The sequence below is a fragment of the Strix aluco genome, chromosome 1 (assembly GCF_031877795.1).
Source record: "Strix aluco isolate bStrAlu1 chromosome 1, bStrAlu1.hap1, whole genome shotgun sequence".
Classification (NCBI taxonomy): domain Eukaryota; kingdom Metazoa; phylum Chordata; class Aves; order Strigiformes; family Strigidae; genus Strix; species Strix aluco.
The window spans coordinates 17,957,275-17,974,655 of NC_133931.1; the positions used below are offsets into that span (position 1 = coordinate 17,957,275).

At 36.2% G+C, this 17,381-nt stretch overlaps 1 protein-coding gene across 2 annotated transcripts in view; it reads left to right on the top strand.

Moving 5' to 3' along the window:
- CSMD3 (CUB and Sushi multiple domains 3) overlaps positions 1-17,050 on the top strand; it is a 756,099-nt gene extending 739,049 nt beyond the window's left edge. For both annotated transcript variants that reach the window (XM_074808674.1, XM_074808748.1), the window contains 5 exons: positions 459-617; positions 8,213-8,325; positions 10,859-10,946; positions 13,400-13,535; positions 14,894-17,050. In XM_074808674.1, the coding sequence (XP_074664775.1) occupies positions 459-617; positions 8,213-8,325; positions 10,859-10,946; positions 13,400-13,535; positions 14,894-15,053 (656 nt within the window). In that variant the 3' untranslated portion in view covers positions 15,054-17,050. The remainder of the gene's footprint in view (positions 1-458; positions 618-8,212; positions 8,326-10,858; positions 10,947-13,399; positions 13,536-14,893) is intronic.
- Positions 17,051-17,381: the final 331 nt, after the last annotated feature.

The following is a 17,381-nucleotide window of genomic DNA, read 5'->3' on the forward strand; positions in this document are numbered from 1 at the left end:
AGGTAATAAAGAAAATGTTTATAGTCTTTCAATGTCATTTAAATATGCTTATAAAATTTTGATATCTAAATTGATACTAATTTCTGCAAAACTTAATCCTAGTTGTATGTCTCTGTGCTGGCATAGAAAAGATTCTGCAGTGAGCGGGATCTGGTCTTTTGGTTACAGCTGTTAAATTAGATTTTGTGAAGTCAGTTTAATTTTAGGACATGTCCATATTTAAGGAAAGGAAAAATGGAGGTAGAGTTGTGGTTGCGTTCTTCAGTACAAATACATTTCTTTCATAAATGTTGATGCCAGATTTCTATGCTTTATATGTGAAGATTATGCGCAATAGACTTAAAAATAGAGAGGGTAGAGAGAAAATGCTAATATTTATCATATACTTTTTTGAATGTTTGACTTCATAAGTACTAAATATTGCAAAATGTACTGAAACATGTTTGATGTGTATATAGTTCCTGATGATGTATTTGCCCAAAATTATATATGGAAAGGATCTTACAATTACAAAAGCAAGAAACAGCCCATGACTTTGACAGTCACCAGTTTCAATGCAACTTCAGGAAGAGTAAATGCAACACTTACAAACAGCAATATGGAATTGCTGCTATCAGGTATGGGATAAGAAATACTCATTTCCATTTATTTTCTTCTGCTTTATATACATTGGTTCCCTGTAACTTTATGCATAACGCTTAAACTTTTAATATCTTCTGGCAACTTTCTTAGCTTATCAAAGAATTTCTTATTCTAGTTCAGTTACTTTCAAACGTAGGGATTTTTCCACCTTTTTCTTCTCTCCCTTTTTTTAATTTCCCAAGTTTTTATTATATTTGGAGTTAACAGACAATGAGGAACAAAAAAATCATCCTAATTCTAATACTCTTCCTTAAATATTGTAAATAAACTTAAATTACTGTTCCTGAGAATTTCTTAATTCTCAGTCATACAATTTCCCTATAATAGCCTATTAATAACTAATAAGCAATATGATTAAATTGATATGTGTTGACCTAGCAAGGCAGAGATACTTAATGAACTTGGAGAGCGTGGAGAGATTACACTTGTTAAAGTAGCTGATATAGTTTAAAAAAGTAGCTACCCTTCATGCTGTGATTTCAGAAGAAGCCTTTGATTGCAGTCTTGGTTTATGATATTCCACAGTTCCTGCCACACAGAACATTGTTGCCATGGTTATGTTGGCACAATATGCAGTTGTTTGTGCTGTGAACCATCAGTAGAAACTGGAGATATGGCTTGACAAGCAAGCAAACAAAAATAGTGTAAAAATGTTTGGGTTTATAGTTTTTGCTTGTTTTTCAAAATCTGTCAGTGCTGGGATTGAGATATCTCAGCCACACAGACAGTGGGCCTGTCACACCACAGGAGTGTCAGGCTATAACACAGGGGTGTGAATAAGCATAAAAGACACACCTGAAATCAATATTATCACTCAAAACTTAGTTTCTTGAACCTTCACCCTTTGTCTACACAACTTTTTACAAGGACTGAAGAGGCCTAAATATCACAGTTATGTATAGGCTGGACACTGCTGGTTTTAATCTTTTTCATCACTTAAGGACCCCTTTCTCTGAAGTAGTTTAACATCACTCTTTATCTCAGAGGTGTTAGCAAAGACAGAAATGACAGAACATTAACCTGCTGGAAAAAGAGGGGGGGGGGGAAAGTTCAGCCCATATGTTTCTGAGAGGGGTGGTCTACAGGAAGAATGTAATGGGCCAAAGAATCCATTTCTCTGTTGAGCTCTTAGTTTCTAGTATCCAGTAGAGTAGTGAATTTTTGACACTCGGTTTGTCTGTTGAAGTTATTTTGTAGGTGTCCTTTGGAGACTCTCACTTGAGAGGCTGTAGATGGACTGAATGTTTCATAAAATATTTTCTGACTGGTAACCGTGTTTGTCTTGACTATCCGTGCGAACTTATTCTATTGTATGATGTCTGTTTAGTTTCAACCATGCAATTTCTATGAGGGTATTAGGTGCAGCAGATGTAGTATTTAATATTTTTAGGATTAGTAAAAGTACAAACTGTGTTTTCACACCCAAACAACCCTCTCCTCCAAATAAAAAGGTTGCCTGAATTGGACACAATAGTGATTACAAATGCCCATTTTTGATCTACATACAGGCATTGCACATGTCATCAGGTAATTAATATTATTTTCTTTCCCTGTTTTGCAGATAGAAAACTGAGATCCTGTATATTGAAAGAGTATCTTAGGGCCAAGGAAGTAGGGATGAATCAAAAAAGACATTTAGATGCCAGGAAGCTGATTTCTCCTATACTCAACTTGTAGGTTTCTGAAAAGAAAAGTTGTTCTATCCCCGTGAGATACTTAGTGTTTTGCATTCCATCATTTGCTGCATCTTTTTTTACTTCTTTTTATTTTGACACCTGCACTTGCTGTAATTATAGTATATATGTCTGTCACAGGTTAGAAATGGTCATGTTCTTTTGATCAGGTAAGGATGAGTGAAAGTAGAAATGCTCTTACTTATTTGGCTCAGATTAAACACTCTCTTGTACACTGGGAAACCAGTTTCCAGCTCTGAAGAAGCACTTAGGCCTGTCACCAAGAAATGCTTGTGAAACCACCGTTGTAAATTAGCGGGGAACAGTGGTCCCTTGGTCAGTGGGATAATTTTTCTCTATGCTCTTGTTTAAGCGTGTGTACATAATGTTCATGCCCATGTACACACACCAGAGCCCTCAGCCTCTTGCAAGTATTTCCTAACTGTACATTTATAAGATACTTCCATGGCAGATGTGAGCAATTTACTTTTTCCCCAAGTTCCAAATGAATCCTAGATGCACACTGTACAAGCTCTTGAAGAAACCAAATACTGTATGATAATGTTAATGCAGTCCTGAAGACGAGAGAATAAACCCTATCCTACCAAAGCACATTCATTTGAGCTCAGCGCAGTGTTAACACGAAAGTAAGTCTGCTTATTAGCTCAGGGATGATTTATATATAATGATACCTCTTATATGGCAATGACCTATCCTTAATGTGGAGAAAGCTTTTGTTCTGTGAATTTAGGCATGTAAATGAGAAATGTGAATTAGGAATCTCATTGCTCTGTCTCTTACTGCAGCTTGTGTAGTGATCATGAGATGATTGAGTTTTTGATTCTTGGAGAAACAAAGAGAGGGGTTAGTAAAACTGCCACCTTAGACTTCCGGAGGGCAAACTTTGACCTGTTCGAAAGACTGATTAACAAAATCCGTTGGGAGGCTGCCTTGAAGGAAATGGGAGTCCAGGAAGGCTGGACATACTTCAAGAGAGAAGTCTTAAAGGCACAGGAGCAGGTTGTTCCCGTCTGCCGAAAAACAAGCAGGCGGGGAAGGAGACCGACCTGGCTAAACAGGGACCTTTGGCTGGATCTCAAGAACAAAAGGAGAATCTATTGCCTTTGGAAGAGGGGGCAGGTCTCTCATGAAGACTATAAAGATGTAGTGAAGCTATGCAGGGAGAACATTAGGAGAGCCAAAGCGCAGCTAGAGCTCAACTTGGCTACAGCTGTTAAGGATAATAAAAAATGTTTCTATAAATTCGTTAACAGCAAAAGGAGGATTAGGGAAAATCTCCCTTCTTTATTGGATGCAGAGGGAAACATGGTAACTAAGGATGAGGAAAAGGCTGAGGTGCTCAACACCTACTTTGCCTCAGTCTTTAGCAGTGGAACTGGCTGTTCCCTGGACACCCAGCCTCATGAGCTGGGACATGGGGAGGGGAAGCAGACTGAGGTCAGCACAGTTGAAGAGGAGGTGGTCAGAGACCTGCTACAACACTTGGATGCACACAAGTCTGTGGGACCAGATGGGTTACACCCAAGGGTGCTGAAAGAGTTGGCAGATGTGCTCACCAAGCCGCTTTCCATGATTTACCTGAAATCATGTCTAACTGGGGAGGTCCCATTGGACTGGAAGGTGACAAATGTGACACCCATCTACAAGAAAGGCAAAAAGGACGATCCAGGAAACTATAGACCTGTCAGTCTGACCTTGGTGCCAGGGAAGGTCATGGAGCAGGTCATCTCGAGTGCCATTAAAAGTCATATAATGGACAACCAGGGCATCAGGCCTAGTCAGCATGGGTTTATGAAAGGCAGGTCCTGCCTGACAAACCTGATCTCCTTCTGTGACAAGATGACCCGACTATTGGACGAGGGAAAAGCTGTCGATATTATCTACCTGGATTTTTGAAAAGCATTCCACACAGTTCCCCATAGGATTCTCATAGAAAAACTGGCTGCTCATGGCCTGGATGAGCAAACGGTCTGCTGGGTCAAGCACTGGCTGAATGGACGGTCCCAGAGAGTGGTGGTCAATGGAGCTAAATCCAGCTGGCAGCCGGTCACAGGTGGTGTTCCTCAGGGCTTGGTGTTGGGACCATTTCTGTTCAACATCTTTATTGATGATCTTGATAAGGACATAGAGTGCATTATCAGTAAATTCGCAGATGACACCAAGGTAAGTGGGAGTGTCTATCTGCATGAGGATAGGGAGGCAGTACAGAGAGACTTGGATAGATTGGATCAGTGGGCCAATGTTAACGGGATGAGCTTCAACAAGGCCAAGTGCCAGGTCCTGCACTTGGGCCACAACAACCCCATGCATCGCTACAGGCTTGGGGAGGTGTGGCTGGAGAGCTGTGTGGAAGAGAAGGATCTGGGGGTTCTAATTGACAAGAAGCTGAACATGAGCCAGCAGTGTGCCCAGGTGGCCAAGAAAGCCAACAGCATCCTGGCTTGTATTAGAAATAGTGTGACCAGCAGAAGTAGGGAGGTGATTGTCCCCCTGTACTCTGCACTAGTGAGGCCACACCTGGAGTATTGTGTCCAGTTTTGGGCACCTCAATATGAGAGAGATATTGAGGTGCGGGAGCAAGTGCAGAGGGCAATGAAGCTGGTGAAGGGCCTGGAGAACAAATCCTATGAGGAGCGATTGAAGGAGCTGGGACTGTTCAGTCTGAGGAAGAGAAGGCTGAGGGGAGACCTCATCACTCTCTACAGCTACTGAAAGGACATTGTAGAGAGGTTGGTGCTGGTCTCTTCTCACAGATAATTAGTGACAGAACAAGAGGGAATGGCTTTAAACTGCAACAGGAGAGGTTCAGACTGAACATTAGGAAAAAGTTTTTCACAGAAAGAGTGGTCAGACAGTGGAATAGGCTGCCCAGGGAGGTGGTGGAGTCACCATCCCTGGATGTGTTTAAGGGTCGTTTAGATGAGATGCTGGGGGATATGGTGTAGGGGAGAACTTTTAGAGTAGGGCTGATGGTTGGACTCGATGATCCCAAGGGTCTTTTCCAACCTGAATGATGCTATGATTGATTCTGAAGAAAGTTAGGAAGTTTGCATCTTAACCTGAATTGAACTTTTGAGATGCCCATCTCACTGTAGTCTGTAGTAAGAGGCTAGAGTAAGTAAACTAACAGAGAGGACAAAGTTAAATGTCTTTTCTTAGCTGGGATGTGATCTGTTTCCATTTGGTTTGTTTTTTTTTTCTCAGATTAGCAACCAGCAAGACAGATGTAACCATTCTTTTTTTTTTCTCTGGAATTCATTTTAACACAATGACAACACCCACCATTTTCTTCTGATCACATATAAAAAAACATTAGTCTGAAAACTCTGCTGTCTCCCAGATTATCTCTTTGCAGCACTGCAGTCCAATAGTAAGCTATTGGGTTGTCCCAGCATTTCTTCCTTCTCTACCTTAAGATGCAAAGAGCACTAAGTACCTGAGTATTTCCTTCCTTCTGCTACTGTGTTAGCTAGTGGTTTTGTGCAGCCTTTTTTTTTTTTTTTCCCCCCACTGGAGAGTGTGGTGGGTTGACCTTGGCTGGATGCCAGGTGCCCATCAAGCCACTCTATCACTACCTCTCCTCAGCTGGACATGGGAAGAAAAATGTGATGAAAGGCTTGTGACTCAAGACAGGGAGAGATCACTCAGCAATTACTGTCATGCACAAAACAGGCTGGACTTGTAGAAATTAATTTATTTATTGCCAATCAAATGAGCATAGGGTGATGAGAAATAAAACCAAATCTTAACACACCTCCCCCCCCACACCTCCCTTCTTCCCAGGCTCAACTTCACTCCCATCTTCTTTACCTCCTCCCCTCCAAGCAACACAGGAAGATGGGGAATGCAGGTTGCGGTCAGTTCATCACATGTTATCTCTGCTGCTCCTTCCTCCTCACACTCTTCCCCTGATCCAGCATGGGGACCTTCCCACGGGAGACAGTCCTCCATGAACTGCTCCAGCGTGAGTCCCTTCCACAGGGTGCAGTCCAGGAACAGACTGCTCCAGTGTGAGTCCCCCACGGGGTCACAAGTCCTGCCAGCAAACCTGCTCCAGCATGGGCTCCTCTCTCCACGGGTCCACAGGTCCTGTCAGGAGCCTGCTCCAGCACAGGCTTCCCACAGGGTCACAGCCTCCTTCATGCACATACACATGTGCTGGTGTGGGGTCCTTCATGGGCTGCAGGTGGATATCTGCTCCATCATTATCATCCATGGGCTGGAGGGGGACAGCCTGCCTCACCATGGTCTTCACCATGGGCTGCAGGGGAATCTCTGCTTCGGCATCTGGAGCACCTCCTCTCTCTCCTTCTTCACTGACCTTGGTGTCTGCAGAGATCTCACGTATTCTGACTCTTTTCTTCTGACTGCTGCTGGTTTTGCACAAGCTTTTTTCCTCCCTTCTTAAATATGTTATCACAGAAGCTCTACCACCATTGCTGATGGGCTCAGCCTTGGCCAGCAGCCAGTCCTTCTTGGAACCAGTTGGTATTGGCTCTGTTGGACACAGGGGAAGCTTCTGGCACTTTGTCAGAGAAGCCACCCCTGTTGCCTGCCCTGCTACTGAAACCTTGCCATGCAAACCCAATACAGAAAGCCAGTACCTTCTCCTACATCTCAGTGCTGTCTTCAGTTCTTGTTCACATCACAGAATTTGGATGCACATAAAAATGGGAAATGACCAAAATTAAGGGCACTGCTATGTTACTGGAGTTTTCAGATAATAAAAAGAGATCCAGTTTAGTTCATGCATAGCTAATACATACTAACTAAATCTAGACTGAAGTCATCCACATTTGTTAGTCAGTAAAACATGAAGTCTGTTCTGTGATGTATTGAGTCTATAAAACCAGGGATTTTTCATTTCAGTTTGGTGGAATTTTCTGGAGGTATAATTGTGGGTTGTTATTTTGGTTTGGGGTTTTTTTTTGTTTTTTTTTTTTTCTTAGTTTTGGTTTTAGTTTTGTTACTAAGTTTTAGCCATCATTAACTTTTGTTCATGTAAAGTGCAAGATAACCTTGCATGATTATACAAATAGAAAACTTCATATGAAAGGAACAATGATTTTAGTGCTCAGACAGAAAGAAAATATCATACTAGAAAGGTCTTCTGGTTAAAATCTAAATTTTAATTGATAACAATGTTTAAAAATGCGGGGGAAGAACATCTTGACTGTATTTTCACTATTCACCATTGTTTTTGTAACGGAACATTAAATCACTAAGCATATCATACTATTTTAGTTTCATTCTCCAAATTAACAAATAAGGTTATTTGGATTCTAAACGTTTCTTCTGCGGGAATGAAGATGAGTTAATTATGCCTACAAAGTAAATAAGGTTATACACAAGTTTTATTGTCTGGAAGAAATGTGTTGTAATACTGACCGATGAAGAACAATTCAATTTTTTGGAGATATTTTCAAATTTAGAAGTTTTTAATTTAGCACCAGCTTTTGGAAAAGAATTTAGATGTGGATGTTCCTATTACCATCTTTACCTGATGCCTAAATTACAAATATTGAAAGTGGGAATGAAAGATTCAAATACACTCTACCTGATTCAGAACAGTATTTTCCATTTCAAATAAGTTTGTTTTCACTTTGTTCTGTCTGTGCTTGTTACTGTAACTGTTAAGTAACAGCTGTGTGCCTAGGGTTTCCCTTCTGTCCTCTCTAAAAACAGTTTCTATTGAGATCCTATGATAATTGCAATAATTTCATAACAGAATGCATCTTGATAAACTAAAATGTTGGTAACTACACTACTTATTCTTCCTACTTTTCCTTTTTAAGGCAATAGATTAAATGCTTATTAAAGATGAAATTATTTCTCTACTCAACACAAATATAAATTTTTAAAACTATATTCTACAGGAGTGTATAAAAGCCAGGAAGCTCGGCTAATGCTCCACATATATCTCATTAAAGCACCCTCCCATACATCTGTGAGCAAGTTGAAAGAGGAAAAATGGGCTATGGATGGTTTTGTGAGTATATTTCTGCTACAAAAGACAGAGAAAGGTTTTTTGTGGTGTTTTTTTTTTTTTTTTTTTAAATCATGATGGTGTTCTACACACAAAAAAATCCTGAAACATATCAAAAGGAATTTTGCTAGCAATGCCAATTCATTAAATGAAATTAAAATTTTATTGTAAGATATAGGAGATCAATCTGAGGGAAAAATACGGGAATAGTCATACTGTGTATACACAATTATAATGCATGTTAACACAAAATCCTTTCTCTTCTCTTTGAATTTTATTCCAATATATTGAGAAATTTTATCATCATTATAATAAAATATCAATTTAGAATAATATAATAGTGATATAATAGCAATTTTTATCATTAGGCTAGCAGTCATATTTTACTTTTTGGTGATATTTTAGAAATACCATGAAAAAGCTGAACTCTTGTGGTATGGGGAAAACAGAATAGGTTGCTCCAGTTAAGCATTAAGCCCCTTGGAGGTTCTGGTGCTGAGTTTATTCTTTAAAAGGGACAAGAGAGCACATAGCTGAGAGGAGGAGAGGTGAAGGATTGGGGTAAAAAGAAGAAGAAACAGGCCAGGTGGATGAGATGTGTTAAACCATGAAAAGAAAACCCTTCAGAGAACAGACAGGAAAAACAAACATCACCCAAGTTAATCCTAAAGCGGGGAAACAGCTGCATGTGTTTGGGGCTTGAGACACTTTATTTGCCAGAGAAGAAAGTAGATTTTTGAGAAAAGAAATGGTCTAAAATTTAGATGATTATGAACACTTGTACATCCCTATTACACAGTCTAATTTTTCAAGTCTGTTTTCTTATGTTTCACCTTCTGGTAAAGCACTACAGGGAAACCAGTATGGGTGCACAGGCCAAAAGAAGAGAAGAGGTATACAATGAAGTGTATGCATAAATTTATGTTTGCATAACTTGTGGCATTACTTCAATAGTAATTTTTTTAGAGTTGCAAAGCCAAACCAAAAAACCCTAAACTGCTTAAATAATAATTATACTGGTAAAAGGACTTAATACCTTTGGGTTGTACAAACTTTAGGCTTCATGAGCATGCTCCAGAGGTAAAAAAAATATGGTAAAAATCAATAAATTTACTTTCAGACTCCTAAATATATAAAAGCACACAGTACAGCCCCTATATTCCATATGCTATTTACATACTGTTCTTATTTGACCCTTTTCTTTTTTATTTTTCAAATCTTGGAATAGCTCAAACAGGTTGCCTTACCTCAAAATAACACATTCACCTGAGAAATGCACCCTTTTTTCAGTGAAAACATAGCTTCAGGTCATTGCTGAAGACGTACTGTTGCCTTGAGAAAGGAAAGCTTAAGGGAAAATCTTGAAGGATCATGCCTCAGCACCACTGAATTTAAACCTAATAACGCTCTTGGGAAGCAAGTAGCTGTAAATTTGAATACAATGTGTTAGTTTAGAATATACTTACCCTAATAAGGGAGATAGTCATAGGAAAACAACCCTTTCTTCCTCCCACAAGACTTTTACCAAGGCCTCATTCAATATTCTTCTGGTCTACAGCTGTATAATTAAGTAATTATTGGGATAGAGCACTGAGAAAGAACAAAGGAACTAACTGTCAATTGAATGTGAAGTCTTCTTTATTTACTTTTAAGTTATTAAAACCTCGATACTTGCATTTTTAGGATTATCTGCAATATAACTGTAACTTTTGCTATCTACTTCTTAAAAAAATCAGGTAATTACAAAGCCTGTAAGATGCTTAAAAATACTGACATCTTGAATTGCCAGAAACTGAAGTTTTGTTGGTGTTACAGAGACTCTCAAATTAGCAAGCAACCACCAAAAATTAAAAACTTATTGTCAACACAATTAACTAGCCCTTCACAAATTACAGGTTCAAATGTCTGTGAGAGGAGAACAGAACAACTTCCCAGGGTTTGACAACAATCCAAAACACTCCATCACTCATCTAACAAGTGAGGGCTCTCAACCTCGAAGACCTTCTCAGGGCAGCGTCCTGACCCAAGTTCTCTCAAGGAGTTTCCTTGGGCAGTGTCCTAACCCCAGGAAAGAGTCACCAACCTTGCTGCTCCAGGTGACAAGCTCAAAATGGCTCCCCCAGGGGACTCCATTTATACCCAGGCCGAATCTGACCTGTAGTCAATAGCAGCTCCTATTGGCCGAAGGCCCCAACTACCGTGAAGCCCCGAGAACAAAGGCAGTCAGGAGCTGCTACACTTCAGCAGCCAAGAAGCTCTGTTTCCATTGGGTGGATGCACCTGCCACAGTTGATTTTAAAAAATTAATATAGTTACAGGTAGTATAAGGTAGTACATGTGACTGTAAGCCAACATGTCCAAGTTGTGCCTTTAACAGTTCTCTCTTTTCTTTTGAACTTTATAGATTTCCTAGAAAAAAGAGTGGTTTTAATGGGGAATAACCGCTACCAGTCAAGCATATTAGGATACCTCTCTTCCAAATATATATTTATCACAAACTTTTCCCCATTTAATTCAGACTACTTTTTGTTTACAGGTTTCTGCTGAACCTGATGGAGCAACATATGTTTTTCAAGGATTTATCCAGGGTAAAGATTATGGACAATTTGGACTTCAAAGATTAGGTATTCAGCAAATTCTAAGTTTTTGATAGTTCATTGTTCCATATTCTGTTTTATTATGTACAGTACTGTAAGGGTATCTGCAGGATATTATCAGTACTGTCATTTTATAGAATACTGAGATATTCATAACTTTAAAATCTCCTTTAAGTAGTACTTGCAAAGAGTGTTTTGTCAGAAGTTGTAAGGAGTTACAGATGCCTTGCAATGTACTGCTTAGTATAGCTGTGCATTTGTAATGTTTTGAGCAATGTTTTTCTATAAATATGTGTAAAATGCATTTGGTTTCACATCTTAATAACTATTTAGAAAACCCACGTTATAGAATGCCCTGCTAAACTGGTCTCTTGCTCATGGTGCTGAAACATTTCCCCTAACCATTTGCTAGAAGAGTGAAACTGCTGAATATTTGCAAGTAAATCTTTATGTTAGTCTTAGAAGAACAAAATCTTATTTACTTGCTAAGCATTTATTTCCTAAAAATTGACTTCTTGGTTCTATACATTCTGTTCTACATCAAACTGATAGTCTTTATATATCCTTTCTTGGAGAAGACAACTCTGGTAATAGAGCTCTGGTAACAATATTCTGTTCTGCTCTTTAGGAAAACGAATTTAACTTACTTTTCTGATACTTTCTTAAGAACTGTGATATTTCTCCTTCAATGAGAATTTGAATTTAGTTAATCTTGAATTCCTGAATGATAAAATACTATTGAGAATGTCTTAGAAGAGGAATTACTTTTCACTAATGTAATGGCTCTTTAGATAGAGAGCTTATCTTCAGACAAAATTCCAAAACAAAATGTTTGGAAAAACTAGATTCTTTCAGCTGCAAAGTATTGTCCACTCTTATTTTTTCAGTAAAACCAGGAAATTCTTTAATTCTTGAATGTATGAGGTAAAGGCAAATCTTTGTTTTTTCACAGTTCTGAGTCACAGTAAAATGCACTACTTCAGATCTTGATTTTCACTGTATTTGCATATGCAAATTATTTTAAAAAATTTTTATCAATAAATATTTTCTTTAAATGAATACACAAAGAGTTATTTCCCTTTATTAACTTCTTCAAAATATTTGAAAGTCATCTAACAAAAATTAAAACGCAAGATTTCCTTGACAGTGTTTTGATAGACTCTATGAAAATTGTATTTCTTCATTTGTTTGTCAGAGGGATTTTTCTTTTTTTCTTGTTTTATTTTGTAGTTGTGAGATTCTATTCTGTAATATATTGAAGTTACTTTTTATTGGTTTATATCTTCTAGGAACAGAATGGTTCACTCAGGTTTAAATTCTATAAAAGGATTAATTGTAGTTAATATAATCAATAACACAGAGATTTTAAATCATTGAACAGATTTTTTTTTTAGCACGTTTACCACATCATTATTTCAAGCACACAAACACAAAGCCAGTTTCTCTAAAACAAAATATTTTGATTGCTCTTCCCATACAATTTTCCTCACATTTATTTTTCTGAGCATTTATTTTTCTGTGTTTTAGTATAATGATTATCTGTTTGTTTCTTTTTGTTTGTTTGTGCTTTTTAAAATTTCTATATATTACCTTGTAAGATCAAGAAAATCAGAAAATATTATGACCTATGCAATTCTAAAAAGGTCCAGTTCAAAGCTTAAAAATCAACTTTGTAACTGTATTGGTATTCCTTTCCTCACATTAAAAAGGTGTGTATCTTGACTGAATAGATAACCTAGATAATGTGTTCCTCAGCCATGCAGCAGATCCTATTCGTGCTTATATTTTCCTCAATATCTGGCTTTAGCTCTTCACAATTGTTCCTACCTCTTTCACTCTATGTATCAATAGCAGTGCCTAATGAAATCAACATGCTGAACTTTCAGTTTGCCTCTTTCCTTGAAATCATGTTTGCTTTGTATGCATGCAGTATTTTTTAATTTCTGAAATATACAAATATAATCAGTAATATAATCAAACATATGCATTATTATAAATTTTACTTTTTGTTACACAGTACATTAAAATTTGCTAATAACATCCAAAACCTGAATCACATACATAATTATGCGGTAAGATATTTATTGTACCAGTGTATATGTATTGTTCTCCTGACATTTTGCATCCACTTATTAATCAGAATATGGTATACCACACTACATTTACTTTCCAGGTGGTCTCAGCATAAAGCTGTATGTATACAGCTGAACACATAATGATAACCCAAAACAGCTTCTCTGAAACAAAATATTTTGATAGCTGTTCCCATACAATTTTCCTCACAACATTTAATTTATTTTTTCTGAACATTTAATTTTTTTCTCTATTTTAGTATATTGATAATCTGTTTCTTTTTGTTTATTTGTGTTTTATATATATACAATAACAAGGTGTTATTGAATTCTGAAGTTGATGGAGTAATATGTGTCGGGAGTAACAGATACATATATTATATTGTATTTTCTTATTATTCTTTTTAGGTCTTAACATGTCTGAGGGTTCAAATTCTTCTAATCAACCACATGGTACAAATAGTAGTTCAGTGGCCATTGCTATCCTCGTGCCTTTCTTTGCCCTTATATTTGCTGGTTTTGGTTTTTATCTTTATAAACAAAGGTAAGTACAAATTATGTATATAGAATTTCTGTATGACTTGGTGGTTTTATTACCTTCAATTTTTGTTAGTGTAAATTAAGTTTTCTGTAAAACCACAAAATGTTTGCAAAATGTGCATGCAGACAGTTCTTCCTACCTCCATGAAGGTCTGACATAATGACTGAGAGATCAGTTTATTGTACTGTGCTAACTTTCATTCCTACTTATTTAAAATGTTATAAATTTCTCTCTTTATGATAACAAAATGGATGCTATAAACTATGGGCATAGGGGGAATAATATAATAACCAGACTTTCTCTGTACTTACAGATGTTTGCCTGTATTATTTTTTTTTACATGTGACAGAATTATGAGTCATATATTGAGTAATTTATTTTAATGCCTGCTCTGTTTATTGGCTTACAAGTATATGCAAGTATTATTGAGAGGTTTCATTATGGAACTGTTTCTGCATCTGAAATTATTAGTTCTTATGTTACATAGCCACCAGTCTTCTCAATTTCATTAGTCTTAAGTTCAACAATTTTATTCATGTTATCAAGGCCAGTAGTTCTTTGGATTCAGTGTTAAGTAATCTTTTCCTATAGCTTTAAAGCATTAGGTGAGTAAAGAAAATTTAATCACTTTAATGACAAGACAATTCATTGCCTACTAACTGTCAAAATGGTGATTTACATCTGGTAGCCTGACAATAATAATTACAATATACTTTGCAGGATAACATTAGTTTAAAACACATACCATCATTTTAAATGGTATAACTTGGTTTTGAACTCCTTCAGAATATGAAAAAATTCTCATGTAATTTTTTTATATATTTACCTGTATGCCATAAGCACTTGTCTTTACATTTTATATTGATGATTTGCATTAGGGTATGCATTATGCATAACGATATACGTGAAGCTTTTTTCAAGGGATTGAACTTTCATATTTTGAGTTATTTAGGGAAAAAGAAAATGTTTCGGCTATAAATTCATTCTTGACTGTATAAGTAACTTGTTGAGTGTCCAAAAGGGAAAAGAAAATCTCAGTTTTCTGTCTGGGGAGTTATTGCATCTTTACAAGATTTTGTTGTACTCTTAACTACTTATCATCTGATCATCCAAGTGGAAATACCTACCTCTTCTCAGGTTGTTAACTAAGTTTTGAAGTGAACATCATTTTAAATGAATCATAAATCCCTTAAACTTTATAAAGAGAGTACTAATTCTTAGCACAGATGCTGTAAAAAAATCGAGATGTTGTATTTAACTCCCGTAATTGGAACTGGGAGCTAAATTCTGTTCAGATTCTTAAACTACATCAAGTCAGTGAGGAAAACTGCAGTTACAAATACTCTGTCTTTCTTCTACAGGACTGCACCTAAAACACAGTATACAGGATGCTCTGTTCATGAAAATAATAATGGACAAGCTGCTTTTGAAAACCCTATGTATGACACAAATGCAAAGTCTGTGGAAGGGAAAGCGGTACGATTTGACCCCAACTTGAACACTGTTTGCACAATGGTATAATGTGGTAATGATATGTCTTCAAAGTCTGGAAATTGACACACAACACAGTGCACACACCATTCACTGATTTAAAAAAAAAAAAAAATTAAAAAAAAAAATTTAAAGCACACTTTTCAGGATATACTGGGTCACCTTCTCCTGAGAATGATAGACAAGAATGGGTTGTGGTTATTTTGTTTTGATTTTCTTTTTCATAAACTGGATCAGAATTCTTCGTGTACATCACGGAGAGTTTTTAAAAAATTTGCTGCACTCCATGAGTGCTACTCACAGTTTATTTGCTTTTTTAAAAAAGGAGGTTATTCTAAAACATAAAACATATTTGCATATATTGGAGGAGCATCCACTATCAGTATTTCTGTGCTTTATAAAAACTATAATAGAGGAACTGGGTTAAAAAAAAAAAGACATAGGTAGAAAATAAGAGCTATACTTACAGGAGACAATAGGTCACTGACTTCTTTTTAACAGTCATATGCTACATCTTTCTCATGAGTTTGTACCTTTTTTTTCATTTATTCAGCCCATTTAGTATTTTATTTTTATCAGAAGAGTTAATTTTTTTAAGTCCAGGGTGTAGTATTTAAAAATCAGCAAGTACAACTTACTCTTTTCACTTCACAGAAGAAAAATTAAAATGTCACGTTCTTATTTAATGAATTTCCTTCCCTAGTTCACATCTTGATTCCTTTTCATGTTCCGAGTCAGGCTCCTTTTCTCTGTTTCCATTAACAATACCCAGAAATGGTAATGTTTCTACATTTCTTTTGTCAACCATACAACTAGACAAATTTTGCAATCACGAAGTTAGTATGAATTAAGCTTTGTCATATGGCTATGGTCCTTACTGTTGAAGATTGTTCAAAAGAGTGACCATCTTACATTTTTTTTCAAATGTGAAAATATAATTTAATTATATTTCCAATTAAAAAGTATGGTTTACAGTAACATTAGTAATCAAATCCATATATCAAAAATTTAAGAGTCCATTTCTCAATCCATGCTAGTTAAATCTAGACCGTATCACATCAATTTATTCCTTCAGCATTTTGTCAAAATGCATGCATAAAGCATGGTGAAATCCCATCGAAGCTGATGCATTCCAGCAGACTTTAATGAACTTTGGATCAGACCTACAAGGCAAGAGGAAGTTATAATTTGGTAATACTGTGTTTTCACATCTATTTTATCTATATATTCCATACTTTATGGAAACAAATCCTTACAGATAATGATTTAAAATTGAATCTATTACCATAGTGCAATGAAAACAAAAATATTAAAAATATATATATATATATAAAGCCATGATTTTATTAGGGACAATCCATTCATTTTAGGGACAATTCAGATTCCACAGCCCTCAGATACAAGTTTTACACATTCCAGAATACTTTTTAAGGAAACGTAATTTTTAGTTATTTCATATCAGAATTATTCAGTGGCAACTCAGTAATTTATTTGATGTAGGTCATTGTCTTCCATTCGTAGCATGACTCACAAATGCTGTGTGTTAGCCAGTGTGAATTATCTGTTATTGTCCCTTTCAGACATTAATAATTCTGTGAAAATCTAAACTTTTTCTTACCGTAATAGAGAGTGCCTACCAAATATCATTGTACCCAGGATTGCTGCTTGGATTTCTATAATGTTTGATGAATTTCTAATAAACCATTTTACAACACTTTGTTTTGAATATTCATACAACTCTGTCAAACTGTATTCTACTAAAAGGATGCTGTTTTATATTTTATACCATTGGTTGTTATTTATTCTTGTTTATTCAGATGACTGCAATAACTATGATTCATTCATTAATGTTAAGGTTAATACATTTGAGATCGTTTAAAATGTTTCTTCTGCAACTGGCTACTCCTCTTATATTAATGCATACACTTTTGTAAAAAAGTATATTTTTATGAAAAAGGATTTGTAAAAGTATGATGTAAATTTTCAGTGCAAATGTAAACAAAATAAAAATGGACAATTGCTTTTTTAACCATGTTTCTTCTTTGGAAGATGAGCTTTAAACTCATTTCAGTTGTGAAGATGAAAAAATAACCAAATTAAAAATTCAGATTTGGTATTTTTGTGGGTCTTAAAATAATGTTATTTTTTCTGACCCTTCCTGTGAATTTTATGTAAAGTAGCAAGACTTAGATTACTTTCACAAATAACTAGTGAGCACAATATGTAAAAATACCTGTTCCTTAGTGTTCCTCGAGGTTGTAGACAGCCTACTTTGCACACTAATTTTGCTACCTTTCTGCAGAAATGTACAGGATATATATACTAATAGGTAGTACCAGTGCATACAGTATCTTCTGG